This window comes from Anomalospiza imberbis, chromosome 1 (genome assembly GCF_031753505.1).
Source record: "Anomalospiza imberbis isolate Cuckoo-Finch-1a 21T00152 chromosome 1, ASM3175350v1, whole genome shotgun sequence".
Taxonomy (NCBI): domain Eukaryota; kingdom Metazoa; phylum Chordata; class Aves; order Passeriformes; family Viduidae; genus Anomalospiza; species Anomalospiza imberbis.
The window spans coordinates 117,547,226-117,574,240 of NC_089681.1; the positions used below are offsets into that span (position 1 = coordinate 117,547,226).

At 37.1% G+C, this 27,015-nt stretch overlaps 1 protein-coding gene across 1 annotated transcript in view; it reads right to left on the reverse strand.

Moving 5' to 3' along the window:
- Positions 1-27,015, reverse strand: part of CHN2 (chimerin 2) — a 159,753-nt gene that overhangs the window by 81,998 nt on the left and 50,740 nt on the right. The window contains exons 2-3 of the mRNA XM_068207925.1: positions 12,259-12,297; positions 4,877-4,932 (exon numbers count right to left, since the gene is read on the reverse strand). Of these exons, the coding sequence (XP_068064026.1) occupies positions 4,877-4,932; positions 12,259-12,297 (95 nt within the window). The remainder of the gene's footprint in view (positions 1-4,876; positions 4,933-12,258; positions 12,298-27,015) is intronic.

Sequence of the window (27,015 nt, forward strand, 5' to 3'; positions counted from 1 at the left end):
ACTATTCAGATATCTTACTAAGGCTGAATTTTAACAACCTTGCTGAAGCTTGCTTAATCACAAGCTTTTCCTAATGTACAAATATAAAGTACTGTTGTATCTGAAAGAAGGGCTGATACAAGTAACCGGTGCTTTTAATATTGCAGTTGTTTAAATGATACTCTTCTAATTGCATTGTTCTCAGCTTGAATCCCATGCTTCAGAAGAAACTTTGGGGAGAACTGAGCAAAGAGTAATTTGCAAGTTCAGTTTTGGAGAAGTTCAATAACACTGTATATTTGCAGCTGGTAATGCACAAGATGGCAACAGCTTTAGAGACCTGCTAGTGAACATTAAACAGTTATGCTCCATGAAATGCCACTATCTGTACACTTTTTTTGATAAATATAGGTAATGGATACCCAGAGGGTCAGAACAGTTTCTGACCCTCTGGATGGTTAAAGACTCTCAGCAGTACACTCTAATATGCCATCATCATTTTAATCTCTTACAATTACTTTAGCAAAAAGAAAAAGGGATTTTTTTTTCAGAGAACAGTCTCCCTTTTGTAATCATATTTGTTTTTAGTCAAGAAACCATAATTTTTATGCTATAAAGACAGAAACAATAATCTTTAGCTTCTGACACAACCTATTTGGAATTCAGAATGACAAGGAAGGCAATTAACTGACATTTTTCTACACAATAATATAAGTTAGGGCTGTAAGGCTTTGTCTACACTAGGGAAATTCAGACAAGTTTCTCAGTGATGCTGACACTGGCTTGGCCAAGGCACTGTTAGGAATGTGGAAAGTCTAATGCAGAAAAATTCACCAGCCTCAAAAATTGCTATCAGCAATTAAGGACTTCTTGGGAAAAAATGGGAATACTATTCAGAGGTATGAATATTTCTACACAAATAACCCAAGAACCCATAAGTAATACTCATTCCCTCTTTGAAAAAAATTGTGAATGTGCCTATTGTTTAACCAAAAATTGTCCAAAGTAATGTCAACATCCTTCCTTAATTCTTTTACTTTCTTAAAGTCTCCATTTCTTAAAAAGAGATTTTAACTTTGAATAATCTACTCCTGAAATACTTAAAATTAAGAATCATCGGCATGTTCCTTTTGAATAAAACAAAGAAGTTGAAAGCTTGATTTATTTTCTGAGAATGTAATTTTTTCATAAGCATTTCTGTAGAATAAACCCTAAAAGACACCTTATATTATGACTTCCTTGCAACATGGATGGGACTCTTTGGTGCCTATCACCACACCACTCAATATTTAAAAGCTACTCCTCCACCTGAACAGCGCTTTTAAACTGAACTTTTTCTATTTAAAAGCTAAATCATTAAAACACTGCTGGAAGGAATATGGTTATAAATGAGGATATTGGCAGAAATCCAATGTTATTGGGAAGGTAGGATATTCACACTAGTCTGCTGCCAGTGGTGATTAATTAAAAGACGTTGGATATCTGAAGCCTGAATGGTTCATTCAATATGATTCCCACTGCTTTTGCTGACAAGATATTTATGCAACCAAAAGAAGAAAAGGCAAATCATGATAGCAAAGCTCAAAGACACAAAGATATAAATGTTCATGTTTTATTTACAGTCCCAGCTTTTAGTCTGGTGGTTCACATATCAGGAGAGGTGATTTCTGTTTCTGCAGTATAGTTTATCAAGAAATCTGCATAAATTAGTTAGTAGAACTGCAGAGATCTGAGGCTGGAAGCCCTGTGACTATGGAGCAACAGAAAAGTAATGGAAGAGCAAATTAATGTGGAGAATTTGAAAAATGACAATGGAAAAGACAGAGAATGATGAAAATATTAAATGGTGAAAGAAAAAAAACCACCTATCCTGGTTTATGTGTTGTTACAGATTTGGTTTGCAGCAGATGCTTCAATTTCCTTGCAAACGGTGTAGAATTTGCCAATTATGAAAGACATCTTCCAACAAGCATGAAGTATTTCAAATTATTTGCAATTTTTAGATTTGTTTGAATTAGTTTGAATACTAACTTACACATGGGAACACCCTCAGCAAAGTCCACTTCCTATGATATGCACATGGAGAGACAAAACAGTGGTTTTCTGTCAGCCACACATCCTGCTGACACCTTCTCTCCAGATACTGGATAAGCATCATTTAGTTGTGTACTAAATAACTAACAATAGTAATTTCCAACTAATTATTATTAATTCATAAACAACACAAAATTAGATTTTGAGATCTTTCTACGTAACTAGCAAACTCAGTATTAATAAAACACCAACTTTAGTGAAGCAAGCCTGTAAAATCATCAGATGACAGTAAAATCAGACTAGAATTGAGAAAAACAACCCCAAAACATCCACCTTACAGACTGCGTGCTAAGAAAAAGGTAATAGGTGCCAGAGGAACAAAGTCCTGAATTTCCTCTCTAAAATAATCTGTGATGCTCTATAAAACCACTGTGTAGTTCTACTTTATAATATAAACTGATAATATGAACCACATATTTGTGTATGTTTACGTCTTCTAAGTATCAGGACATCCCATCTGCCCCACCTTCCCAGCTATATACAAAAATAATGCACATCAGCAGTGACATGATGGATTTTTTGCTCTTGCGTCAGAGAATCTGTGTTTCTGGCAATCAGGCTGTGAACACATACAAGTGAGCTACACAATGATTCGAAATCCGTATTTGTGGGAATTCATACTGCTTTATATACCAGCCCCTAAGCAAAGTCTCTGTATTTTCAGTTGTTTAACTAACTTAAGACAAAATTCCAAACAACTCAAAACAGGACTCTGCAGTCTATGAAGTGAGCAACTGAAAGTGGCTCATTAGTTAGAACCAAACCCAGACTACGTGAAACAGACATCTTTTGCTTATTTTGTTATGTCCTGCTATGTCAATTATGTGTTTATTTAAGTAATAAGACCTTAGCTTCTTTCTGCAAATCTTTGGAAGTGACCTGAATAGGCACTAAATATGTATGGTCTTTAAACATAACATGGTCTTGTACCTAACATGGTCTCGAGTTCAAAGAAATAAGTTAGATACAGCACACTGGTAAGGAGTTCACAGCTGCACATTCATTTCCCTTGTGTAGGTCATCTTGTTTCTAGAACAAGAACACAATTGCTACACTACTTTGATTATTTTACCTTGATTAAAATTTTCACTCATGGAGGCAAAATAGAAAATGCTTAAATTGGAGTTAGCACAATATATTTTGGATTAAACTTTTACAGATTAACTTGTATTCCTACAAAGATGAGTTCATATTGGAGACATGGTTTTCTATGCATTCAGTGCTTATTAATCAGCTTTTCTAAAGACAAGTCCTTCCTCAAAGTAGTCTCAATATGAAATAGGTAAAATAGATACACTATTATATCAAGAAAAGAAAGAAACTCCTCTAAAGCTGTGCTGGAAGAAAATGAATTGTTTACCTTAATTTTGTTCCTTAAAAACTTTATATTTTTAATTACACCATGACTAGTTTGATATGTGTTACGTGATATTATGTCAGTAAAAACCTGACTGTCCTTCTCTTTAAAGAATACCAGCCACAGAGGCCTAACTGTCCTTTGGTTTGCATGAGGATTTCAGAGAGGAAGGTCTTGATAAAACCTGTCAGCACATGTGCAGTGAAATCCCAGAGGGCTTCTTCTCCCCAGGTCTCGTCTTTGACAGGGAGAAAGAATGACACAAGGGTTCACCAACTCTGGTGTTCTGCTCGTCCTTCTTAGCATCCTGTGTATATGTCTTGGGACCATCCCAAACTGACAGGATTTGAAGACTTCCAGACTGAGGCCAAGAGCCTGCTCTCCCTGCCCTGCCACTAGTAGAGGGAACTGGAGAGAAAAATGCAGAGCTCTTTTAGTTAAGGCTCTGGGTGGACTCAGGTAAACGGTACTTAATTCCTGGGCTTGCAATGGATTTTCTTCATGAGCCCAGGCAAGTACCTGTGCTTTGCTACCAAACCTCCTGCCTCACACAGAAGTGTTTTGAGGCAGTATGTAAGTGTCTGAGAGGTGCTGGGACTCTACTTTCATGGGCACATAGTATGGGAAGCAGGACAGAGCTCAGGATGATGCCTGGGAGTAGAGCTGAACATCACACTGATGAGCTGCAGTTTCTATCTTCCTGCACATCATCTTTTACACCCTGTGCAGTCACTTCATGTGTTTAATACTTTTACTGCTAGTATTGCATGTCTATTTGCACAAAATTTGTCCCTGACCTTATAGGAGATAAAACTATTGCAGTTTTTTTGATTGAGCAGAGACACCTACATGTTTTCCGTTACTATTATGCCATGCAGGGTGATGAACTGACATCCTAAAGCAAGTGGAAATGGAGAAATAAATACAGAAAAAGAAAACAAGGGGACTCAGCCAGACCTGCAGCCCTGCAGATTTCTAAATATTCTGTAATCTTCAAAGTCTCTGTGAGAGAACAGAGCTCTCTGGCTATCATTTAGTTTTTTAACTTGAACATAGTACTTGGCAGGAAGCATTCAACAAATTGAAGCTATGTGTACCATGTTGAAACATATCACACAGATGTTGTTATGCAGATGCAGGAAGAAAAATACACCTTTGTGACAAGGAAACTCAAAACTTTAGGTAGTACACAGAAAAGCACAATAAACAATGATGGTTAAGTACTTGTCTAATGAAGGTGCTTCTAGTGGTAGAATAAGGCTACCATTCCTAATTAGCAAATATTATCCAGCTTTAATTAATCAACCTTAAGGGAAATGATTATATAAAATAATGGCATAGAAAAGTTAAAGCAAGTAACACCCACAGACTGTACAAAAGATGCTTTGGTGATCATATGCTGCTGACAATTCATCAGCTATAACAAGGTAGAGCAAAAGTACTGACCTCCCGAGGACAGATGATTCTCTTGGGACGTGGTGCCTCTTGTTGCAATTGATACACTGTCAAACACAAAAATGTACAGATCATTAGAAGAAGGCAACATACACAAACTTTTATTCAGATGAGTCTTTTTAGCCAGAGGCTGCAGAGAAAAATGCAAATGTAAAGACAATGACAGCAAAATGAGGTATTTCAGTGTGTCTAAGTCATTTATATGAAAATTGGTTGTTGACTGGCAAACTAACTGAAGTGATCAATGCTTTAACTGTTAGAAGTATTATCCTTTTGTACTGGTTTTTACATTTCTATACCAGGGAAGACTAGCCAGAAAGACTTACTAGGTCTGTCTCAGGATAAAATCCCACTTTTGCATATACCATGCTGTAACAACCCAAGAATAGATTGTTTACCAGTAACACCAGCAGTTTTTTGAATAGGCCAAGAAAAAGTTCAATACCTTTGAATGGGCTCATCACAATCTCATAATTTATTTCAAGATATGCTGGCAATTACTGAAGAACAAGCAAACATTCCTTTCAGAGCAATTATGCCCTATTCAAATGGCCCTGGATCAATTTTGCAAATCTTCTGAGGGCTGCAGGAGAGAGACCTGAGGCTAGGGGTACTTGCTGCCTGGCCCCCAGACTCTTCACTGCATGTATTTAATGAGATCCTCTCCCTCCCTTCCACTCCAGAGCTGTGAGAAGAAGCTGACATGCAATGACAGTAATCAATTCCAGCACAGACAGACTGTCTCTCTGTAACTCCAGTAAAAATCCCAGAGGTTTGGATTGCCTCCCTCGAGAAAGGCCTTCTGTATGCTGACCTTCTTGTATTTGGAAAGATCATGTCGTGCCCGTGAATTTTTTTAAAAGACTGAGTTTCCAGGACACGTTCATTCACAATGCTAGTGAAGCTCAGAATTATGCCCTGAAAGGCGGTAGATTATGGGAGGAATAGAAATGTCTCTAGGTTTGATAAACACAGAAGCCCTGTTGCAGAAAGTGAATTGAGGGTTGTAGCCCTCAGCACCTTTTCCCACCTTCTGCACCTTCTCTTTAAATGGGGCTAGGAGCAAGGAAATCTGGAAAGTGGGGAAATCCTCAGCTTGCACCCAAGTTTGTCACACAAACTCAGTGGGACGTGAAAGCTTTGGGGGCTTCTGCTTTCTGCTCATGTCAAAGTGGAAAAATCCATAACGTCTTCCTTAACCAATCCAACCATCATCCCTGGTTCCTTGGAGAGGCACAGAAAGACAGCTCATAATTTCTTATATTCCCTACCAATTTTATTGCTGGATGTAATCCAGCTCTACATTTCTGCTAAGGTTTTTGATTTACTCTACATCATTCAGCACTGTCAGATCTCCTGCTACTTTTGCACAAGATTTATGATAACTTGATAATATTTTGATAACTCCACGATAAATATGGTTTTTCTTACCTCTTGTAATTATCTGACTAGGATTCAATGACTTCTACTCTTTTGTGATCAAACAATTTGTTTATCTGAATAAAGTGTCAAACAATGCATGAAAATTTTGTTCAAAAACCACAGATTGGTTTTTAAACCTCTAATTATTCTGGAGCCTAATATCATGATTATAGAATTAACTTTTGAATGTCTGAAATGAGCATAACCACTGATTGAGCAAGTTAATGATGCTTAATACTAAACACATCCAAGAGGACAACAGCAATTTTTTTCCTTCCCCCCATTTCCAGTGGAGAGAAGGAACTCTAAGTATTCAAAATAGGCAAGAATATGACTTCTTCTCATTTAAAGTAAATTACTTATTTCCCCAATTAATTAATTTCAATTTTAACTGAAAAATCATACTTCACAAAAATTCCATTTTTCAATAATCAAATCTTTTAAACATAGACTGACACAGCAAATTAAGCTAGTGGAATTTCTAAGACAGCTTTGATAAGAGTGATGCAAAACAAGTACTTCTGAAGAACACACAGGAAGCCTATATTGTGATATGCTACATTTTTGAGAAATAAAAAAAGCAAAGAGCTCTCTAACAAGACCAAGAGGATCTCTGAGGCTGACAACACCAAAGAAGCAATGGTGAGGAGAAGAGTCAGCATTTCACAAAACAAATGAAGGAATGATTAACAGGAAAGGGCAGATACAGACATGAAAGACCTGAAAGCAAACACAAAAAAATGGATGTTTATAGGATGTAGTGGGATAAATCAGTGCAAGGATTCATGATGAGTGCAAGGAAGACAAATCATCTTAACAACTGTATTTTGAATAGAGTGGAAAAGGTTGCTGTCATTCTCAGAGAGAGGTGGGTATTTAATCTGTGCAATAATATGAACTGAGAAACATATCTGATTTAGAAATATATTAGAAGAAAACATGGTAAGGTTATAATTTTACAAATAAATAATTACAAATTATATGCTAATATAATGGATGAGAAATGGCCCAAGCATGATCAAGATTGAAAATGCCACAAATGGGAAACGGTTTCTTCTTAAGGACAAAAAATTCAGATTTGGCCATATTAGCTTTAAATTGATAGTCATTAAACTGACAGAAAGACAAACCAGTGGAACAATTGGAGGGAGATAGAGAGCCATTAGATGGAGGGACAGAAGAGAGATTGGGAGCAGAAAACCACCAGTGGCACTGTGGTAAGGGACATCGAGCAGCTCAGTGGGAAACAAACAACAGAGAAGGGTCAGACAGACAGAAACACAGAGCCAAGGATTCTCAGTAAGGACACACAGCAAGGCAGGGGTGGAAAAGGTAAAACAACAGTGGCAGTTCAGTTAAGTGGAAAATAAGGAAGGCAGTGTCTCCCAGACTAAGGCATTAAGGAGCAAAGCCAGTGTGACCCTACCAAAAGCTGTGTTTTCCTTTAGAAAGGTCTCTGCTGTTTCTGCTTCAAATGATTGCTATGAGAAAGCCTGCTAATGGGCTATGAATACAGTGCAGTATTATGGCTAAGGTGACTTGAGAAAAATGTGCCCTACAGCTAAGTTGCAATGAGCACAGACACCTCATTAAGTGACCTCATTTTCAGAAGTGCTGAACATCCTGCAGCTCTGCCTGATCTCATTATACACTTTTTCCAAAGTGCTGGGCATTCGCACTGAGGCTGACATTGCTGAGACCCCAGCACAGTCCAGGGAATCGTCAGATTCAGAAGGCACACATCCCTCACCTACTTGCTCAAATGACAAACAATCCTTGCCTTTCTGCATCATTTTCCCATTTCTGAAAATCTTAAAACAGAATTCAATGTATAAAACCATGGTTAAGTGAAATAATAGAAAAACCACACTTATTTAATGCAGTGGCAAGCAGTGATTGACATCTGACCCAGTCAATTCCTGCATTTAGAACTGACAGGCAGGTTACAGACAAAGCCACTGTGATCATAGAAAAGATGACACTTGAACATAATGATGCATTATTATTTTAGCCCTGAGAAAATTAACCTTATAAAAAGTCAATTGCATGCAAAAAGAAAATGTATTATTACTGCTCTCAGAGAACTGCATCAGACTGGGAGTGTTTTTTTGTTCAGCATCAGATGCAAATGAAATGCACAGTAATAATACACATTAAATATTAGGCAAAAATTCAGCACTGCAACAGAAAAATGCAGTAGCTTCTATTTGACCCTTGAACACCTTTATCAGGTTCATACTTCAGATAGCTTGCCAGCATTCATAGTATCATAGTCACATTGGAACTTACAGCGTTAACAAAACTTAAATTTATTATTGCATTACTTGAGGAACATTTCTTTGAGATGTAAAGTAGCTGGTTAGAATATATCTTTCTCTCTTTTGTTCCTGTTAGAGCACGAGTCTTGTCTCAGGGGATGAAATAGGGAAATTCTACAGTATGTTTTAGGAAGAACTGTCTAATTCCAAAATCCAATCTGCCTAAGAAACAAAGGGGTCACATGCAGAAATCAGCACTTACTCCTTTTCTGCCAGGGAAGAAGGACTATCACCCATTTCTTCATACTTTTTTTTTTTTTTTTCATTCAGCAGTGTGTCAGGACCTCAAGCTTTCTCCTTTAACTCACCTATGATGAGTGTTCAGTGATGCTCCAGCGGAGAGGAAAATTTCCTATCATTGCTTTTATAAAGCAGCAAGGAAACATACCGCCTTCTGTCTCAGAATGTTTTGCAGAGTTCTTCAGTTTTACCTCCTCAGCCTCATCTCAGTCAGGCATTTTTTATTCATGTGCTAAGCTTGAACAATATGAGCTGTCCTATTTCTGCAGGATTACTCACATGCTTAATTAGGAACCTAAGTGCTTGGCTGAAACAAAGACTTAATTTCTAACAAAAATGAGTCTCGGACACTGTGCCTATTATTTGATGAAGGACAGAAGGCAGGGAAACTTCGTGAGGAGCTGAAGCATGGCATCAGCTGATGCTCTGTGCCTTGCCACTTTGCTTCCCACCAACACACTCATCTTGAATAATGCAAACAAACATTGAAGTGGCATTGACACATGACTGACTCAGCACATGCCAATCTCAACAGGGGTAAAAAGAGGAAAAGAGTGGTTTTACATCTCTTCAAAATTCATGCACATACGTGCTGATGCTGGCAACCAGCAATAACAATACTCTTTTAGTCAAACAAATTGCCTGTTCCTCCTGAGAAGCAGATAAGGTAAGCAGGTTGTCCTCTAAGAGGACAGTACAGTGCTAGAGCAGGTTACTCACAAAGGTGGCAGAGGCTCTACCCTTGCAGCTTTTCAGGATTCAGTTATGTAAAGCCATGGCTGCTCTGCTCTAGAGCCAACAATAGTCATGCTTTGAGTGGGAAGCCCGATCAGCTCATCCCAGAAGCCCTGCCAGCCCACATTCTGTGATTCTTATCTTCCTTTATTTACTACCTTAGTGATGGTAAAATGGCAAAATACCATTTTCAATACTTCCAACATATGGCAGACTACAAAAAGAAATCTGTTATTGGAACAATGTAAGAAATCCGTTATTTGTTGATCTGCTTCTCAGGTAAAAATGGAATCAAACCCACTGCCTAGAGACTGCTGGCTGCTAGAAACTTTCCAAACTTTTTCCCAAGTTCCTTCCTGTTAATATAAAATAATTCTTCCCATTTCTTTTATTGTCTGTGTCGTGGGGCTATCGGAAAAAGTCTGAAAAATTTTGTGACCTGTGAAAGCTATGTGGAATTCTAACAGTGAGGATAAGCAAGTGAGGATCTTCTGCATTAGAAGTGTTAATGTTTTCCAAATATAGCTGAATCAAATTTTTACATTATGTCAAAACAGTAAGGCTTGAGATCTGAAACCTGTTGCACTTTGATTAGTATTTGTCCATGGACATGTGCAACACTGCTTATTTGAATAATTTGTTGGAATAAACAGGAAAATCTGCCTTTGTTTAGAAGCTAGAATTGAAACCTTGATCTTGATGTCAGTAAAAGGCAACATAGTCACCTAAATTTATCCAGGACTTAAGAAATCAAAACTGTATGCAAAGTATCTTACTAGTATATTAGCAAACTTGAAAAATTACTAGGGAAAATACATTGAAAATAAGCAGTATTTAAATATGCAGTAAACTCAAAGTGCTAAGCATGAAATATATATATAAGTTAAAACAGTCATGAGATAGGACAGCAGATTGAATCATAGACAAACACTATTGCTGGACATAATCTCTATAATTAATTTACCAGATCAGAATTCTTGCTGAGTAAAGAAGCATACGTTAACTATCATTGCAAAGGAAAATGTGTATCCGTGCCTAAGCAGTCTCAGGAATAAATCTTTCTAAGCTTTAACTGTTTTCTGCCTTTTGGAGCGGTGCATCTTTTTCCAAGGTCACTCATGCATGGAGTTTAGACACTGAGGCCACGGTTTTGTCATTACCACAATATTGGCATCCTACATGTAGTAGAATAGGAAATTATATATTCATAGACTATTCATCCATTCTGGTTGCATTGGGTTTATTGTTTTCCATTTTAAAAAATGTTTCCTTGGACTACATATAAGCTATCAGATAAAAGTAACCAAACTTTATCACTGCATGCAGTGATCTGTCTGCTGCACAACTGGGGTAACTAAGAGCAGGTAAGTAAAGGTATGTTCTTATTTCCTGACTTTTTAATGAAAACTTACTGCTAAAAAGGAGGTATCTGTCATTTGAAATGCTGGTCTTCTCAGAGTAAGTGGGAGCTTTTTCACTGATTTTGAGTAAGCCAGGTTCCTCTTTTAAAAAAAAAAATCTCACAACTGTCTGCTTCTTTTCAAGTACTCAGCAAAGAATGCTGGAATGGTCCAACACTCTTGCTGACTTTTTAAGAGGTTTCTCTTACATGTTCAAAACAACAACAACAACAAAGTGTCTAGAAAACAGTGTTCTGAGAAGCAAGTTCTGTAATTTAATGGCATATTCAAATTTTGGTTGAAAAAATCTGAGTCCATTCTGGGGCAGAATGTCATTCTCAGGTAACACAGAGGGGATGTCTTTGAAGTCAGCAAGACAGTTTAATGTGCATATAAGTGAAGTCAACAAGTTTATTCTAGTCTTTAAAATTACACATGTACATTCATGCAACTACTGTGATCATTTTGTTTTTGTAGTTGCATTTTGGTAGTGGCATTGTACTGAATTTGCCACAATAAAAGAGAGAACTTTTGCTTAGGACAGCTCTGTATCTGAAAAAAAAAAAAAAACAAACAATAAAACTACTCTTTATACCCAAAGCTACACTCTTATTAAAGATCCAGGAAGGGTTTAAAATAAAAAGATCAAATTTAAAGGCTATCCTTAATAAGGGATTTAAAAGCCAATATTTGGTCTTAGATGTGTGCTACTCTATTAGAAAATACATTTGGAACAAAGCAAAAGAGCATAAAATATGCACTTCTGCACTGCACTCTATGTAAATGATTTTTCTAAAGGCAGAGAGGAAGGTTCAAAGAGCTGATAATGCTGTCTCCAACTTCTAAACCACCACTTTAAAAATCAGCTTCTATTGCTAAGGATCAAAAATATTATTATCTTAAAGTGATTTGGTGACCCATATAAAACGACAAGTATTCTGAAGCCTGACCTTTAGTAAACATACAAAGCATTAACCTCTACCTCTGAAATCCTTCCCGAAAATCTCAGCGGAGAAACCATGAAACCCAGGAGCTGCACACTTGTAAGGCAATGGAGGGAATCTGGCACACATAATCCTGCTGCCCTTGTTCCACGGAAATCCATAAAAGTTCAGGTTTTGCTGCTGTCCCATACAGCAATTTGTACAAGCATCTAGTAAATTTATGTCTTCTTTTCAAACAAAAAAGGAGAAAATACCTAGCAGTGACTAACACCTTGGTAAGGCACTAAGATTACTCAAATTGCTTGTATACTCACAGTATGATTTCCATATTGGAGGCTGGTATTCTTCAGCATCTAAAATAGAAACGAAAAGGGAGAAAGAAATCAGTCATTTGGCCACTGGGTCAAACTGTCAGCATGCATTTTTCTGCTGAGAGACCTCTTATTGTCAGCAAAATTCACATTTCTTTCCCAAGAGAGATGATAGCCTATTTACAGTGCAGTTTGCTATGTGAGAGAAGAATACAAATTTCAACCACTTGTGGATCCAATGTGCTTTTCCAAATTATTCATCTGTAAAAGAAATTAATTTTTTACCGATTTGCACTACTCACCAGTATTTTTAAATTAATTAACTGGTCTAGTAACTACATTATTTATTTGCTTTACCTGGTATGATAAACAGAGAAATCACTACCGGTTTTCAATGTGGTTTCTAACCCCTCTAGTAAGATTTGAAAATGAGCATCAATGAATAACACATGCTGGGGCTAAAAGGATGCACAGCTCAGGTTGGACATGGATGCACAGACCTGACAGTTTCAATCAAAGTCAACTACACTTCTTGAACCCATATGTAATTGGCATATTTTCCAGAAGCTGAATCAACAAAAACAATATGAAAAAGATAGAAAAAGGAAAGACTGCAAAACCTGCCATTACAAACAGGTTACATTATTCTAACATTATTGACTAAATGGGCAGAAATAGTTGGTGTTTGTTCTTAGTGACCACTCCACGGGGAGGTTTCCAGCTCTCTGCAAGAAAGCCAATTGCTCTAACCTACAGAAATCCCAGCAGGAGCCTTGCTGGAGCAGAAGGAGCAACACCAATGATAAAGGGTGGGGTACTGGATAGTAGTTTGGCTCTGAACTGTCATGCTGCCAAAAACTTTAAAGTCATTTACCATGGGTATGTCATTAACTTGCCAAAACTGTGCAGGTTAATTAAGGTATTTGTTATTTACTAAACTTCTATTTAAGTTATGCTAATACAATTCAATTATAGTTGCATAACTCATGTTTCTTGTCTATTTACATATACACAACTACTTTAAATATATCCCTGCAAAAGCCTGTTTACTAGGAATTCTAATCACTAACTACCATCTGCAATTTTTAACTCTGTTGTTTTAGAAGAGGATAAATCCAGCAACAATCACAATTACTGCCTGGAACAGCACCCTGCAACAATTTATAGATCTATCAACTGGGAAACCCATTCAGTTTCAGTTTCAACTGAATTCGCCTCTCAACTTAGGCAAAATTCAAAACTCTCCCAGACTAACAGAGTTATACTGTGCTGTGGCAATCCAAGAGTAATTAGCTGGCAAGTTCTTTATGCAGAAGACTTATTTTAAATTGTATGAGGCTATTCATGAAACAAATGAAATTTATTCATAAAAGAAATAATTTTTTCTCTTTTCAAATTCTAATAGTATTATGTCACTCTTTTCCCCCCCATACATCTATTCACACATAGTTTACCACAACACCATAATACTGTGTATTAAATTTTTCTGTCAAGACTTCTGTGCTACTGCAAGAGAATTTCTGAATTTCCTTCTTCACTTACTATATTTTTCCAATAGAAGAAACACTGAGATAATGCAAATATCTTATTATCTATATCTGTGACTTCAGATAGGGGGAGAAACAATGAAAAACCAACAAGTATCGGTTGTTGCTTTAGTCTTTCAAATTAATTAAAAAATGCACAGTAAATTCAACAGTGAAAGCTGATGTACACATGGCCATAAAGTGCTTCATTAGCTGGAGACAGACTGATAGTGAGGAAACACTGCAACCAAAATGGAGAATCACCCAGGAGATAAATCATAATACAAAACTCCCAATGATTGCATTTGATTTGTCACAGTTATGAATCTGTCAGCCCCGGAAAGCATGGACAGAACCATTCCTCAATAGCTACAATAATTCTAAAAGAAGCACACTCAGAGGAAACCCACGTGTCACCAGTGCTATGTTCACCATTACTGGTGAGGTTCTGCCACATCCTCTGTGGATGCCTTCAGCTGAAAGCATGTCCCTAAATCACAGGGAAAAAAAATGCCATAGTGATAGTACTAATAGAGTTTATTGTCAAGCTATTTGATGGCATCCATTTGTAGGGAAATAAAGAATAATTCGTTTAAATACAATTTGGAGACAAGGGTCATGGTTGAGGATCAGGGAGAGGTCTAATGGAACCCAGATAAAAATATCTTTCTTCCTTTGTGGCAGGAAGCTGCTGAACCCCTGTTTAAACAACTCTCATCCTTGTATGGTAGTCTTAGGACTTCAGTCCTGGTTGACTAGATTAGAATGAACTTCAACCATTCTTAAGTCAGACGTCAAAAGAGGCAAATCCTGCCTGAGCAGATTTGATAACTACTATTTGACCTTTTTGAAATTTCTGTTCTTCTGTATTTTGTTATTCCTTTGTATTACACAGCAGCTTTACTCATTAAATTGTATCCACTCTTCATCACAAGACTTGAAACAGCAGTTCTGGCTCACAGAAATTAACAATACAAGTTTGGGTGGTTGGCTCAGTTACTACAAGTCACCTCTACACACAGCTTGTGTTTTCAGCTCTCCACATGGTAATGGTCTCAGCAAGGGCAACAGACCTCAGTTTCAAGCAACTTAGCCAAAATCAATCAATCAATCAATCAATCAATCAATCAGACTTGGCACAAATGACAAATGCCCTGCATTGATGTCTCATAAAATGATATCCCTCATATGAACTTTGATCGTAATGACTATCAAAACTGGGACTGGCAGCATGGGGAAAAGACTTCACCAAGGTACTCTCAGGTGATAAGACAGGGTCTTTCCTATTGCTCTTTTCTTGAAAGGGTCATATTTTCTACAGTGACTTCTTGTCTAGATTCAGAAAATGTGCCAGCTAAGGTTGAAAGCAGTTGTCAAAGGAGAAACTCAGATCACAAGATGAGTAACAGCTCTGAAAAACCCAACAAAATATCCCAATGTCATCTGTGACATACTTTTATGAATGTCAGCATAAGAAAGACTCCCTGTAACAGAATTACAGAATGTCCAGTTAAGGTATTTTTAAAATTCTTTTAAGTCTTCTCAAAACTGTATCATAAATCGCCTGAGCAAAACCAGAAAACCTTGGAGTACTTACTGCAAAGACTAGAACTGGCAAAAAAAAAACAAAAACATGAGAGACTTCCACAAATAATATTACAGGCAATACTGTTAACCAAAAGCTTTGAAACATACTGGCTAGGAAAGTGAATATTTATTAAACCTAAAAAAGTACTAGAAGTCAGTTGTATGATAAACAGTAGGGCAGAAGGAATGCAGAATGCTGACTCTTGAGGAATATTACAGCTATGAGAAGGTTTCTCATAATGCAAAATTGACAAAATAAGATATTGGAGAAAATTGTCAAACCAAAAATAATACTTGGAACAGGAAAATGGGACTAAGGAAAAAAAAAGGTTATTTCTTCACTTTATTTGCTTTACTCTTCACAGAGCACAGAGGATGAAAAGGATCTTAGGAAAAAAATATTTTCATAAAGCTGATGGAACACTTAAAACTGAGTAAGTGTAGAAAGACTACAGTAAAGGGAGGACTGAAAATTTGGCAAAGCTTTAAGCAGACAGATAAAAAGTAAAACTACATAAGATTTTTTTTTAAGAAATATGAAGAAAGAATACAGTATTACTGCCAATAGTGGGCAGTAAAGGGTCAATGCATTACTCAGAGCCATTCTTAAGCAATTTCTGAGAAATGATCTTAAGTATATAGTAAGTAAAGTCATTCATGGACTTCAACCCTTGCTCTTCACTGGGCCTGGCCCTGTACCAAAGTGACGCCTTTCTGGATGTAGTTGTGAAAGTCACAGGAATGACAGAATTGTTTTTACTACTTCCTTGTACTTTGTGAAAATGATGATGCAATGCCAACACGTGCATTTGTGCTACCAGCACCAGGTCTGATTTGGCTAAAGCAGATCTAATAAGAAACTAAGTTCAAAGTGATTCTCTGACTATCATGACTGGTAATGCACTGAAAAACAAAAACTCTCTTTTACAGGAAAGGCCACAAATCACACCACATGAATAAAATATTTATGACTTGTAAGTGGTATTTCTAAGCATAAGGAAAACAGTAACAAATATCCATACTGTAGTTATATGTCATGCCCAGTTCTAAAAAGTATTAGTGATTCCCATGATAGTAAAGAGTGAAGCAGACTAGCAGCAGGACACCTACCAAAGGGGAACTGTCATTATTTGCTGATTTCTTATATCCTCTATGAAAAAAGAGTAAAGATTTTCTTTTTTTGCCTTTGTCCTTACTAAAGGATTATAAAAAAATATTTTACAGTTCACCTTGGAAGAACTGCCTCAGCCTGGATTCTCTGCCACCATTGTCTGAATTTTGGACTTCCTTTCCAGTAACAACTAATTTTAAGACTATGACCTGCATGTGCAAGGAAAGACACTTGTGTGTGAGGAAAAGCCAATCTGGAAGCCACTGGTTTACTGGCAGTGTGCAGATAAATGATTCACCGGATGAACAAGTCTAGTTACTAATTTTTTTAATCTTCTGTTGTTATTTTAGGACTAAGACTAATAATTATGAGTGTTTTAATGCCCTTTGTATATTTCCTTTAAAGAGTTTTTCACAGGTTTACCGTGTACACTTTCATATTTATTGCTTTCTTTCCAAAACATTGTTAGCATATATTATTAAATACATTTTTCTTATTTTATGTATGTAATTATATATAGAATAGAAGACTGCTGAGTAAGAGCTTCTGTGAAAGATAAACAGTGTTTGCACTCTTTATGAACATGTTTATTTCAATATTTTTCTTGGTACAGACAGAATTTTATTATTCAATTTAGTATAATGTGGATGGCCATCACAGACCCACAGAATGATTAGGGTTGGAAGGTACCTGTGGAGGGGATGTGATCCAAACCCCCTTCTCAAGCATGGCCACCTATAACCATGTCCAGACAGCTCCTGAGTATCTCCAAGGATGGAGACACCACAATCCCACTGGGCAACCTCTGCCAGTGTTTGTTCACCCTCACAGTGAAGAGGTGTTTCCTGATGTTCTGACAGAGCCTCCTGAGTTTCATTTTTGTGCCCATCGCCACAGGTAATGTCACTGGACACCACTGAAAAGAGCTGGTTTTGTTCTCTTTGCACCCTCTCTTCAGATATTTATACACTTTGATAAGATTCCCCTAAGCCTTCTCTTCTGCAGGTTGAACAGTCCCAGCTAGCTCAGCCTTTCCTGATAGGAGAGATCCTCCAGCCTTGCAACGCCTTTGCGGCCCTTTATAAGAATGTCTCCAGCCCGTCCCCAGCTCTCCCACACTGGGGAACCCAGCACTGGACACAGCAATCCAGCTGTGGCCTCATCAGCACTGAGCAGAGGGGAAGAATCACCTCTGACCTGCTGGCAACGATGCTCCTAATTGCAGCCCAGGATCCCACCAGCCACCTTTAAGGGAAGGATACATTGCTGCCTCATTTTGAACTTGGGGTCCACCAGAACCCCCAGGTCCTTTTCTGCTAAGCAGTTCTCCCAGGTGTGTGGTTCTTGCCATACACTGGTGGATGGAGACTGAAGTCAAAGAGTAGTAAGGGGGCTTCTTTAGGGGGCACCAGTTCTTTTCTGACACATAAAACATAGATCCATTCTTTGGTTTCCACTCTGTGATTAGAAAAATACCAATTACAGCAGTTCATTTTTTTCTTATCTGATCTCCTACTGGCTAATATTGTCCTAATGAAGGGCTGGTTTAATTTATTTTGCCCTCTCAACAATTAATATATTCATATACACAACTATGTCACTCTGCAAACTACTTTAAATTGGCATTTTTTTCTATGTTTGATGGCACCCATGTGGCATATACTTTGGATATCATGATGACTTCTATTACATATGGTAACTACCCTTACAGGCACATCAGAACACTCTAAGAAAGAATATTCTCATTTTCAAAGTTGCGAATGATCATACTGTCTAATAAGTCCCCCACTCTAAATCCTGAAAAGTCACTGCTACTGTGAAGAGAAAAATTAACTCTCTTGCAATTAATAATTAGCAATGGAGCTGTTGAAATATTTCAGCATGTCAAAAACTCTGTTTAATGTTTCATTCAGAACAAATAGTTGCCCATGGAGGAGTGAGCAGTTGCCAGCTTTATCACTGAACTTTCTCATCATATGTACATGGACAGCTAAAATATGGAATGAGATTTCAGTTCTTGTCTTAATGAGGCACTTTAGCTTTCAGCATAAGGTACAGAAATGATCAAACTGTTTACTTGCAACACAGTTCATAATTGGTGTATTAATTCAGATGATGGGAGCTTCCCACTGTGCTGTTCTCTCCTAAAAAAATAAAAATCAGCAATAGTGTGTAATTTAAATGTCAAAAAAAGCTCACAAAAGGGGTGGAGTTCTCTCTCACACAGCAATTAGACTGAAACAGTAAGCTGTTAATAACCACAATAGAAATTGACAGCTATTTTGTATCTTTTCCTTTTACCTACCACAAACTTGCTATTAGAAGCCACTGCTCTGAAGGTACATCATTTAGCCAGTTCTATGAATCAGGGTCATTCCAAATTGTGTTCTCTCCTGCTTTTGCTTCAGATTTCAAAACTGTATCTTTCCACTCATATACAGGTGGTCAGTCCCTGGTAACTTTTGTTTAATGCATGTGTCTGTTTTACTAAAATGCAGGTGAAAGATCATGCAAATAGGTAAACCTGATAATTTAGAAGAGTTTCCAAGTATCAAATAAAATATGAGTTTGAAGTAAGTGAGTTATTAGATACGTACTCCAACAGATCACAGGAGATCTGAATGTTTTAAATCCACAGCTAAACTTGTATAACAAAATTATAAGGAGCCATGGCTCTTCTGTAGCTGGTGAGTGGTGTTGAGCCAGCTATGACCATCAGATTGGAGCAATATCCCATTAATTAAAAAATCTGCCTCTCTATTCTGCACAGATTTAAATATAATTAAAAGCATTGAAAATATAATTTTATATTTGGAAGTTGAGAAAGAATAATAAGAGTTCTCAATAGGAATAGAAGAAGCGAAAAAGGGAAGGGTATCTGTACAGTTCTAATTTTCAAATTCTCTTTAGGAGTCTAGTCTTTTTAGGGCCCAAGAAATTGAATTAAACAAGCTCTTCCAGAGTGAAAATCCAAGAAGCTGCCAGGGATCTAAGCGAGCTGATAAAAATGTTCCCAATGCTTTAAATATTTCCTGGGAAATATGCAAGATTTAAGAGTGCAGAGGAGTAATCACACTACCTAATCTTAGATAGGTAGGTCCTTTTAAATGCTGAATCACACTGAATCTATTGCCCTTGGATGGCATTTAAGAACCTCCATAACCTAAGTGTTCTGAAAGGTTTTTTTTCCCAGAGCAATAATGAAGAATTTCCTTTTACAGATTATTAAAGATTGCTGTCTAAAAACTAGAAAGGCAGACAATGAAAAATCATCAAAAATATCTGCATCCGTCATTGTCAAAACATCTGTTCTCATTATTAGCTGCCATTAAATTTAATCTGGTCCCTAAAAGTTAAACCCAAATGATTGTTACCATTCTCTGATTTAAGACTAAGGCCAGTGTAATTAAAATCTAACACAGTTATTTTCACCTTTTCATGTTTTTAACCTATAAACCAGGGGCATCAAGGCATTAAAATGGTACCATCAGAGTTCTGCCTGACTGAGAGATTCCACATATTTTTAGGAATAAGCACATGACATAAGTTAAATCACATGACATTAGCAGACCTCCTATCCTGCACAGATATACTTTAGCTTCTTACTAATGACCAGTTAGTTCCTGGCTGAAAATCAAAGCCAGATAATCAGCTAGCATATCTGAGCATAGGTCTGATGCAGTAGTTTTATCACTCTACAGGACATGGCAACACGTTTCCAGTCATTTACTTACTGCATTCTAAAACCCATCGCCCACAACCTTCCAGCCAGTGATCCCTGGACTCAGCAAAGCAGTTCAGGCATGGTAGGAAAGAGCATATAACAGAAATAACTACAAGTTATAATATAACTACTATAATATAACTACAAATTATAATAACTACAATAATGCTGAAAAATGGCATTAAAATGGTCACCATGAAGTATTTAAATTAGAATATTTATGTTGAATTGTTGCCAGCACATTCCCAGTTCCAGAAATTCACTCATACATTGACATGATACCCCTTTATACGGCTTAACAAAAGAACCAGCACATTCCCTGAAAACTTACTAACCTTTAGCAAAGTCAAAAACATTGCTTTTGGTAACTCTGTTATTTTTGACATGAGTAATTTTATCATCCCTCTAAGTATGGGCACAAGTGTTCATCTGTTCAAGGATGTGAGGTGGTCCTAGTCCTGCAGCTGACTGTGGTGGCTGTTCATTTGCTTTTAGCGATCATCCCCATCTGCCCCATGTAGCTCTGCATTTTCCCCTCCCTGGATAGAAAAATTTAGGCATTTCTTACTGAAAAAACTGAAACTGCATACTCAGAATGAAATGGAAATCCACAGGGGCTAGGCTTATCCCAGGGACTTTATTGAACTCTGTGGCCTAAAGACACCTTCAAGCCTTGGAAATCAGAGATGAGAACTATCCTGTCATTCAAAGCAGGCATAATAATATGCAGAAGAATAAAATCCTAGCAAATAATTAGATTTTACTTTGGCTTGTTTTTCAGGTCCTGTAGTATTGCTGCAGTATTTGTGTCTCTACATTAAAACATGAAAAACAGGAAAAACACCACCCACCTGCAAAGCATATTTATCATTCCCACAGCTCCTGGATAAAACTTGGAATAAATGGGACTCCTAGGATAAGAAGCAGCACTTTACCTATATACCTCCCCTATTAGAAAAATGTGACACTATTAATCACATTCTTTGGTGGGCAGTTTCATGTAAGTGTATCAACTACCTTCAAGGCCAGTCAAATTATTATTTTATGTGAAGTCTGAATCTTCAACTTTTCTAAGAAAATAGATTGGATTAAGGCCAGCTATTACTGAGACACTCACCTTCTCATCAAGTATGTTGTACAGTTGGACAAACACTTCACAGGTGTGTTCTATTCTATCATCATCCACTATTTAACTGATCTCCTGCTACAGCTGCTCCTGCTCTTACTACTTTGGATCTAAATACTGGAGAAATGTTGATCTTCTTAAAATTCAGTTCCATGATAGTATGTTTACACTGACAAAAATCTTATGTCTTCGGAAGATCTATATAACTACACCTTCTTCTCTGCATTATTAGCCATAAAATGATTACTACCAGTATTTAAAGTACTATAATGGAGTAATATGGTTTATGTATTGTTTCCTTACTTAGGAGGAATTTTAATTGCCTTGTGGAAGTCTATAATTCTTCCAAGAGCTTTTTACTACAGCCTGGCACTTTAACAGCTGATAATGAATTCTTACAGTATCATATACCTACAAAATACCTTGTATGAAACCCTATAAAATTTAAAATACACTTAGGTCCTCCACAAGTTTTATCAAACTAACCAACAGGACTGTGCAAAATGTCCTGATGCCTGGGCACAGGTGAGACAATTCCTCTTTGCAACCTGCAATGTTGGCAGCATTTTCCCCAGAGAAACTTTGGCCAACAGCATGTCTGATGAGGCCAACCCCAGTCTCTCTAGCATTTTCATTGTCAAATTAAAACAGTTCCAAACTGGTGCTCATAGAACAACTGCATGAGTGTCTCCAGTGGCATTGAGTGAGAGGACAGAATTTAGCCACCCACAATGTATAAAGGAAGATGCAACTGCAGCCTGGATAATACCCCAGTTTCCTACTTTGCAAATTTTAAAGATGCAGATAGCACAAGAATACCGTATTTAAGTGTCTTAGAACACATGAAATTTCTTTACATGTTAAAAGTAGATCAAATAGAGTGGAAACAGTAATTCTTATATAAAAATTGATTTTGTTTCTGTGTAATTGGAGATAGGCTGGTTATTTTTACATAAATAAATTACAGGGGAAGGAGAAAGAACAATTTTTCTCAAAACTTTTCTGGAATTGTTCTTCATCCCTAAAAAAAATTTGTTTCTTACACCACTTATCTTACAGATAGTCTCAAAAGATGGTAAAGCTAGTGCTTAAAAGCACATCCATCATATCTTCTATCATAAAGTCAGTCAGTGAGGAAAAAATACCCTCTTCTATCCTGTTATTTTTAAAGATACACCCACTTGCCACAATTTTGAACAAAGCCTCTAACTCATCCCCCTGAAACACTTCATGTAAGGACAATTAAATATGAATAAGGTTATGGTTTTGGCACAATAGTATTTAATACATTTCATTGTAAAGGCTCAGGGAAAAGAAGCAATAGTCATCAAAAGTTTTGCAAATGTATCTGCTGTAAGCTTCCAGAAGGTAAAGAATAAACAATATTCAATACAATACCATTAAGCCAGTACATTTTCTACTGTGATTTATACCCTGAATGGTAAAACTAGACATCAAATATCCTCATTCTTATTTTCAGTGGGCCAAAATCAGCAGCTGATCTATATGATCCAGTGCAATCTTCCCTTTAAACAGCAAATGAGTCAGAATTCTTTAAATGCCATAGCACAACCACAGCCTCGATGATGAAACCTGGCCAAATGCAAGGCAGAATTTCAGAAGCTGTTTTGTCCTTGTGCCCAAGCTCCCAGGGCTCACACAGAGGTACCAGTCTCTGGCAGATCAATACCTATGGACACAAAAAAGATGCTTTCCACCAATTGCTTATCAGGAATGAAAACAAGGAGAGCTTTGTTCTTCTGATAACACACTGATCTTCATCCAAGCAAGGTTCACGTTCGAGCATTTCATTACTCCCAAAGGACAAACGTGTGTCTACATGCTCAGAGACTCAAAACTGACTAATGTTCTCTGGAGCACAGAGGGGAGAACAAAAAAAAAAAAAAAAATCAAGCCTTTCCTTTGTAAGGATCTGGCAAAAGTCCAAAGCAAAATGATGCCATTTTTTTAAGCAAAGGGGAAGGGCTGGTGCTGAGCAAGAACTACAACTCTTAGTAGCAACCACCGCTCTGCAGTTGTGCTCTCATCCTGGGAGACACGAAAGCTGGGTAAAACGATGAGCTAATTCACTCATGTCCAACATCACCAGAGCTAGGATGGGTATTTCATCTTGGAAATACACCAATGTGTATCTTTTTCTAAAAAGTTTTTCCTGCTTTTCCTGAATATCATACAGGAAAGCCTGTCAGAGCTTGTCAGAGCATTCTAGTAGCAGAACCTCCCAAAATACAGATTTCCTTGAGAGCCCAGAGGATAAGGTTGCTGGTTGTCTGTGAGTTTATTGGCAACATCAGTTGTAACTAATGACTCAGACAGTGTGTTGCCCAACGACTCACCCCAAAGGAAGCTGAAGTTTTGCCAGGTTTTTGCTTAATTTCATCAACATTTTTTGATGCATACAAAGGAGATAGTGAGCAACTTTGTGTCAGCTTTGTGCATCGAATATAAAAATATTCAACAGCTCTAAAATACACACTTATTTTAAACTTCTATTTCTTGTTCTTATTATTTTCAAGAATAGTTAAAGGTATACCAATCTGAGAGAGTAAATATGCCTGCTTATGACAGCAGAAAATAGACCTGAATATTAAAAAGAAACACATCTCAAGAGGCAAGGGCAGTGAGACTTAAATCCAATTTGCAAGATAAAAGCTAACCAGACCACTTACTATTGTCATCTGATAGCATTCAATATAGCTTGAAATTCATTAATAGGCTAGGTAATGTAAGTACAGTGCATGTATACAAATTTAATTCTATTAATTTCTACATTAGAAAAATCTAGTGAAAGAGGAGAATAATTATAAGGCAGTCTTACCAATCTGTGGAAAAGGCATAGAAAAACCAGTGTAAACCTCAGAAGAATAATTATCCCATGAGACTCCCACCTCCTGGGAGTGTCTTTTATTGTGCTAGAACATAAAACTGACAGCTATTCAGAAAGACCTCCAGAGCAATTTTGGCTTAGCTCTACTGCTTATCTTACCTTGTCATCTTTTTAGGATATCTACGAGCTTCCAGCTAACTTACCAATATTGTGTTTTATTTTTACAAGCAAGCAATAAATGCTTCTTTTATAGCATATACTTTGCTTAACAGTGCAAATGTTGCAAAAATGCTTATGCATCTTAAATAAAAGGTCATTCAAATTTAAACAGCTTTATAGAGTAATAATATTTCATTTAGATCTGCCTACTAACTGCTGATTGCTTAGTCAGATTAGGTGGAATTCTAAATGAAAGAGAAGCAAAGCATTTTATTATCATTAAATATTCCCATTATGGCAGCATTTGGAACCCAAAATCAGGTTTGGTGTTATGTCCAACTGCTAACAAGTACAGTTTAAAAATAAAACACAGCAGTCGCTGACCTAAAAGTGCTTGTGATTATCGTGTGTGGCAAGCATCCAACAGATAACAGGAAAAGAGATGGAAAAGGAATAGGGTAACAAGAGTGCTATCCATGTCAGCCATAAGTACCAGTCACAGTATCCTCCCCTAACTATTAAGAGAGTAGTTTCATCTGAATGTAATGAAAAGATAACTAGAAAACAGAAGAAGATGTTGGTAAAAAAAATAAATTAAGCAGCACAGAGCATCACATAAATACACTAGAAATAACTTAGGATAAGCTGATTTATTATTACATGAGAGAGGTTTGCTTATAAATGTTAAGAAAAATGGTGGAGATTTAGTTTCTTCTGAGAGCCCAAGGAAAAACAACCTCAATACATTTATGTTACATTTTTATAGAAGTGACACATCACATAAATAAAAGAATTATTTTGGATCAAGGTTTTGTAATAACCTCTCTCTACTGAAGAGTGAATTATTCTAAAGCAAACTGCAGCTCACCCTGGGCATATCCTTCCCTGCTTAAGGTGCAACAGAGAACAGTAGCTGACTTCATTGTATTTTCAAAGACATAGCCTATAGCCTATTGCTCAGCAGTTTGATTTCAGTGCATCATTTCATCTGATGCCAGTCAATTTACCTACACTGCTGCTGTGCAAAGTGTGGTCCAGGGACCCCAAATGGTAAACATTTTCAACTGATAAATGCTTATTTTCTGAACCTAATTTATTGTCTAGAACCACATTTCCTCCCAGCTTCTCACTCATTAGGGTCCAAGACTCAGTCCCTGGCGGCATGAGGAGGTCAGCTTTGAGAGCAGTCATGTATATCTGATGAGGTCCGTGAGACACGCGATTGGTGCCATTAGACAGTGAAATCCAGGACAATGCCAAGTTCTGCCGCAGGCAATTTATGATGACATAACCCTTGGATAGGAGGAGACGTGAAATGTGAGCTTCCATCAAGCCACTCAGTGGTTGTGCACAAAAGTGGTGCAAGAATATTAACATGAGGTGGTTCTTCATGATCATCAGCTGCAAATCACACGTCCCCAAGAAATGCATTGCAGGCGCTTCTAATACAGCGGGAGAGCCTTGTACAAATGCTATTCTCAAAACACTCACTTGAAAATGCTTCAGTGTTTTTATAACAACGAGAGAAACAACTGATTAGGTGCCAAAATGGTTTGATACCATCTCTGAAGAAAGGCTTTACAGCTCTGATGATTTCTCTTAAAAGAGTTTCAACTTTAGGTTGCAATGTCCTTCAAAGTACAAGTATCTTTTTGTACTGGTTCCAACAAGGATTTCAGAGCTGAGCCCCGACTGCTCCTGCTGTTCTACAGAAGTGTTATTTTTGCATATCCTAGACTGGTGCACTATATTCATGCACTATTTATTCTGCATCTCAATTATTATATTTATTGTCTTCTGGACAATAGGTAACAAATCCTTGCACGGTTTACGTAAAATGGGCCACAAAATATGTATTAGCTTAAAATGTATCAGTAAGTGAACTTAGGTGGAAGTAAAGTAGCATAATTAGTAGTGAACAAACACCTCCTAAGAGGTAAAAAATGAATGCAGTCTACCACTGAGACCTCCATGATGTCTCAACTCAATAAAAAAATTTATATCTGAGATTGCCAAACTTTGATTTATAAAACTTACAACTACTCCATTGATTTCAGTAGGGTGAGAGTGATTTATTTCAGCCAAAGAGCTGTCCAGAGTTATATGTAAGCATTGTGAGCTCAGAAATCCCAGTGGTCAAGGTGTTAAACTGCAGATGGTTCTCATGTTCTTTTGGTAAGCTCAGTACCAGTGACTGCAATATATTCTACTTACCTTTACGAATTATAATAATTTTATTCATGCACTATATAATGCTAACCAGAGCCTGCCACTCACATTACCCCTTACAGTCCAGGACTCTTGCCACTGAAAGGGCACTTGATCTTTGCATGTCCAGGTCTACAAAAGTACTCTCCTATGACCGAATTTGCATGCACTGCTAAAACTGTAAAGATTAAAAGCACCTATGGAACTACAGAAGTCTATTCATCGAACTATACACTGGACAAATACAGATTCTGCCAATCACTGAAAGAAGTGTCCAGTCTGATGGAAAAAATCCCTAACAATTATTAAAAACCTCTTTAAAACATAACCTAAAAATCTTCCAAGATCCCAAAATAGAAGCAGTATCAAACACATTTTGACTCAAATCCATTTTAAGTCCAATTCCTTCATCCTTAAATATAGGCAAGATAACCTTATTTTAGAACAGAAAGCTGAATCTTTACCTATAAT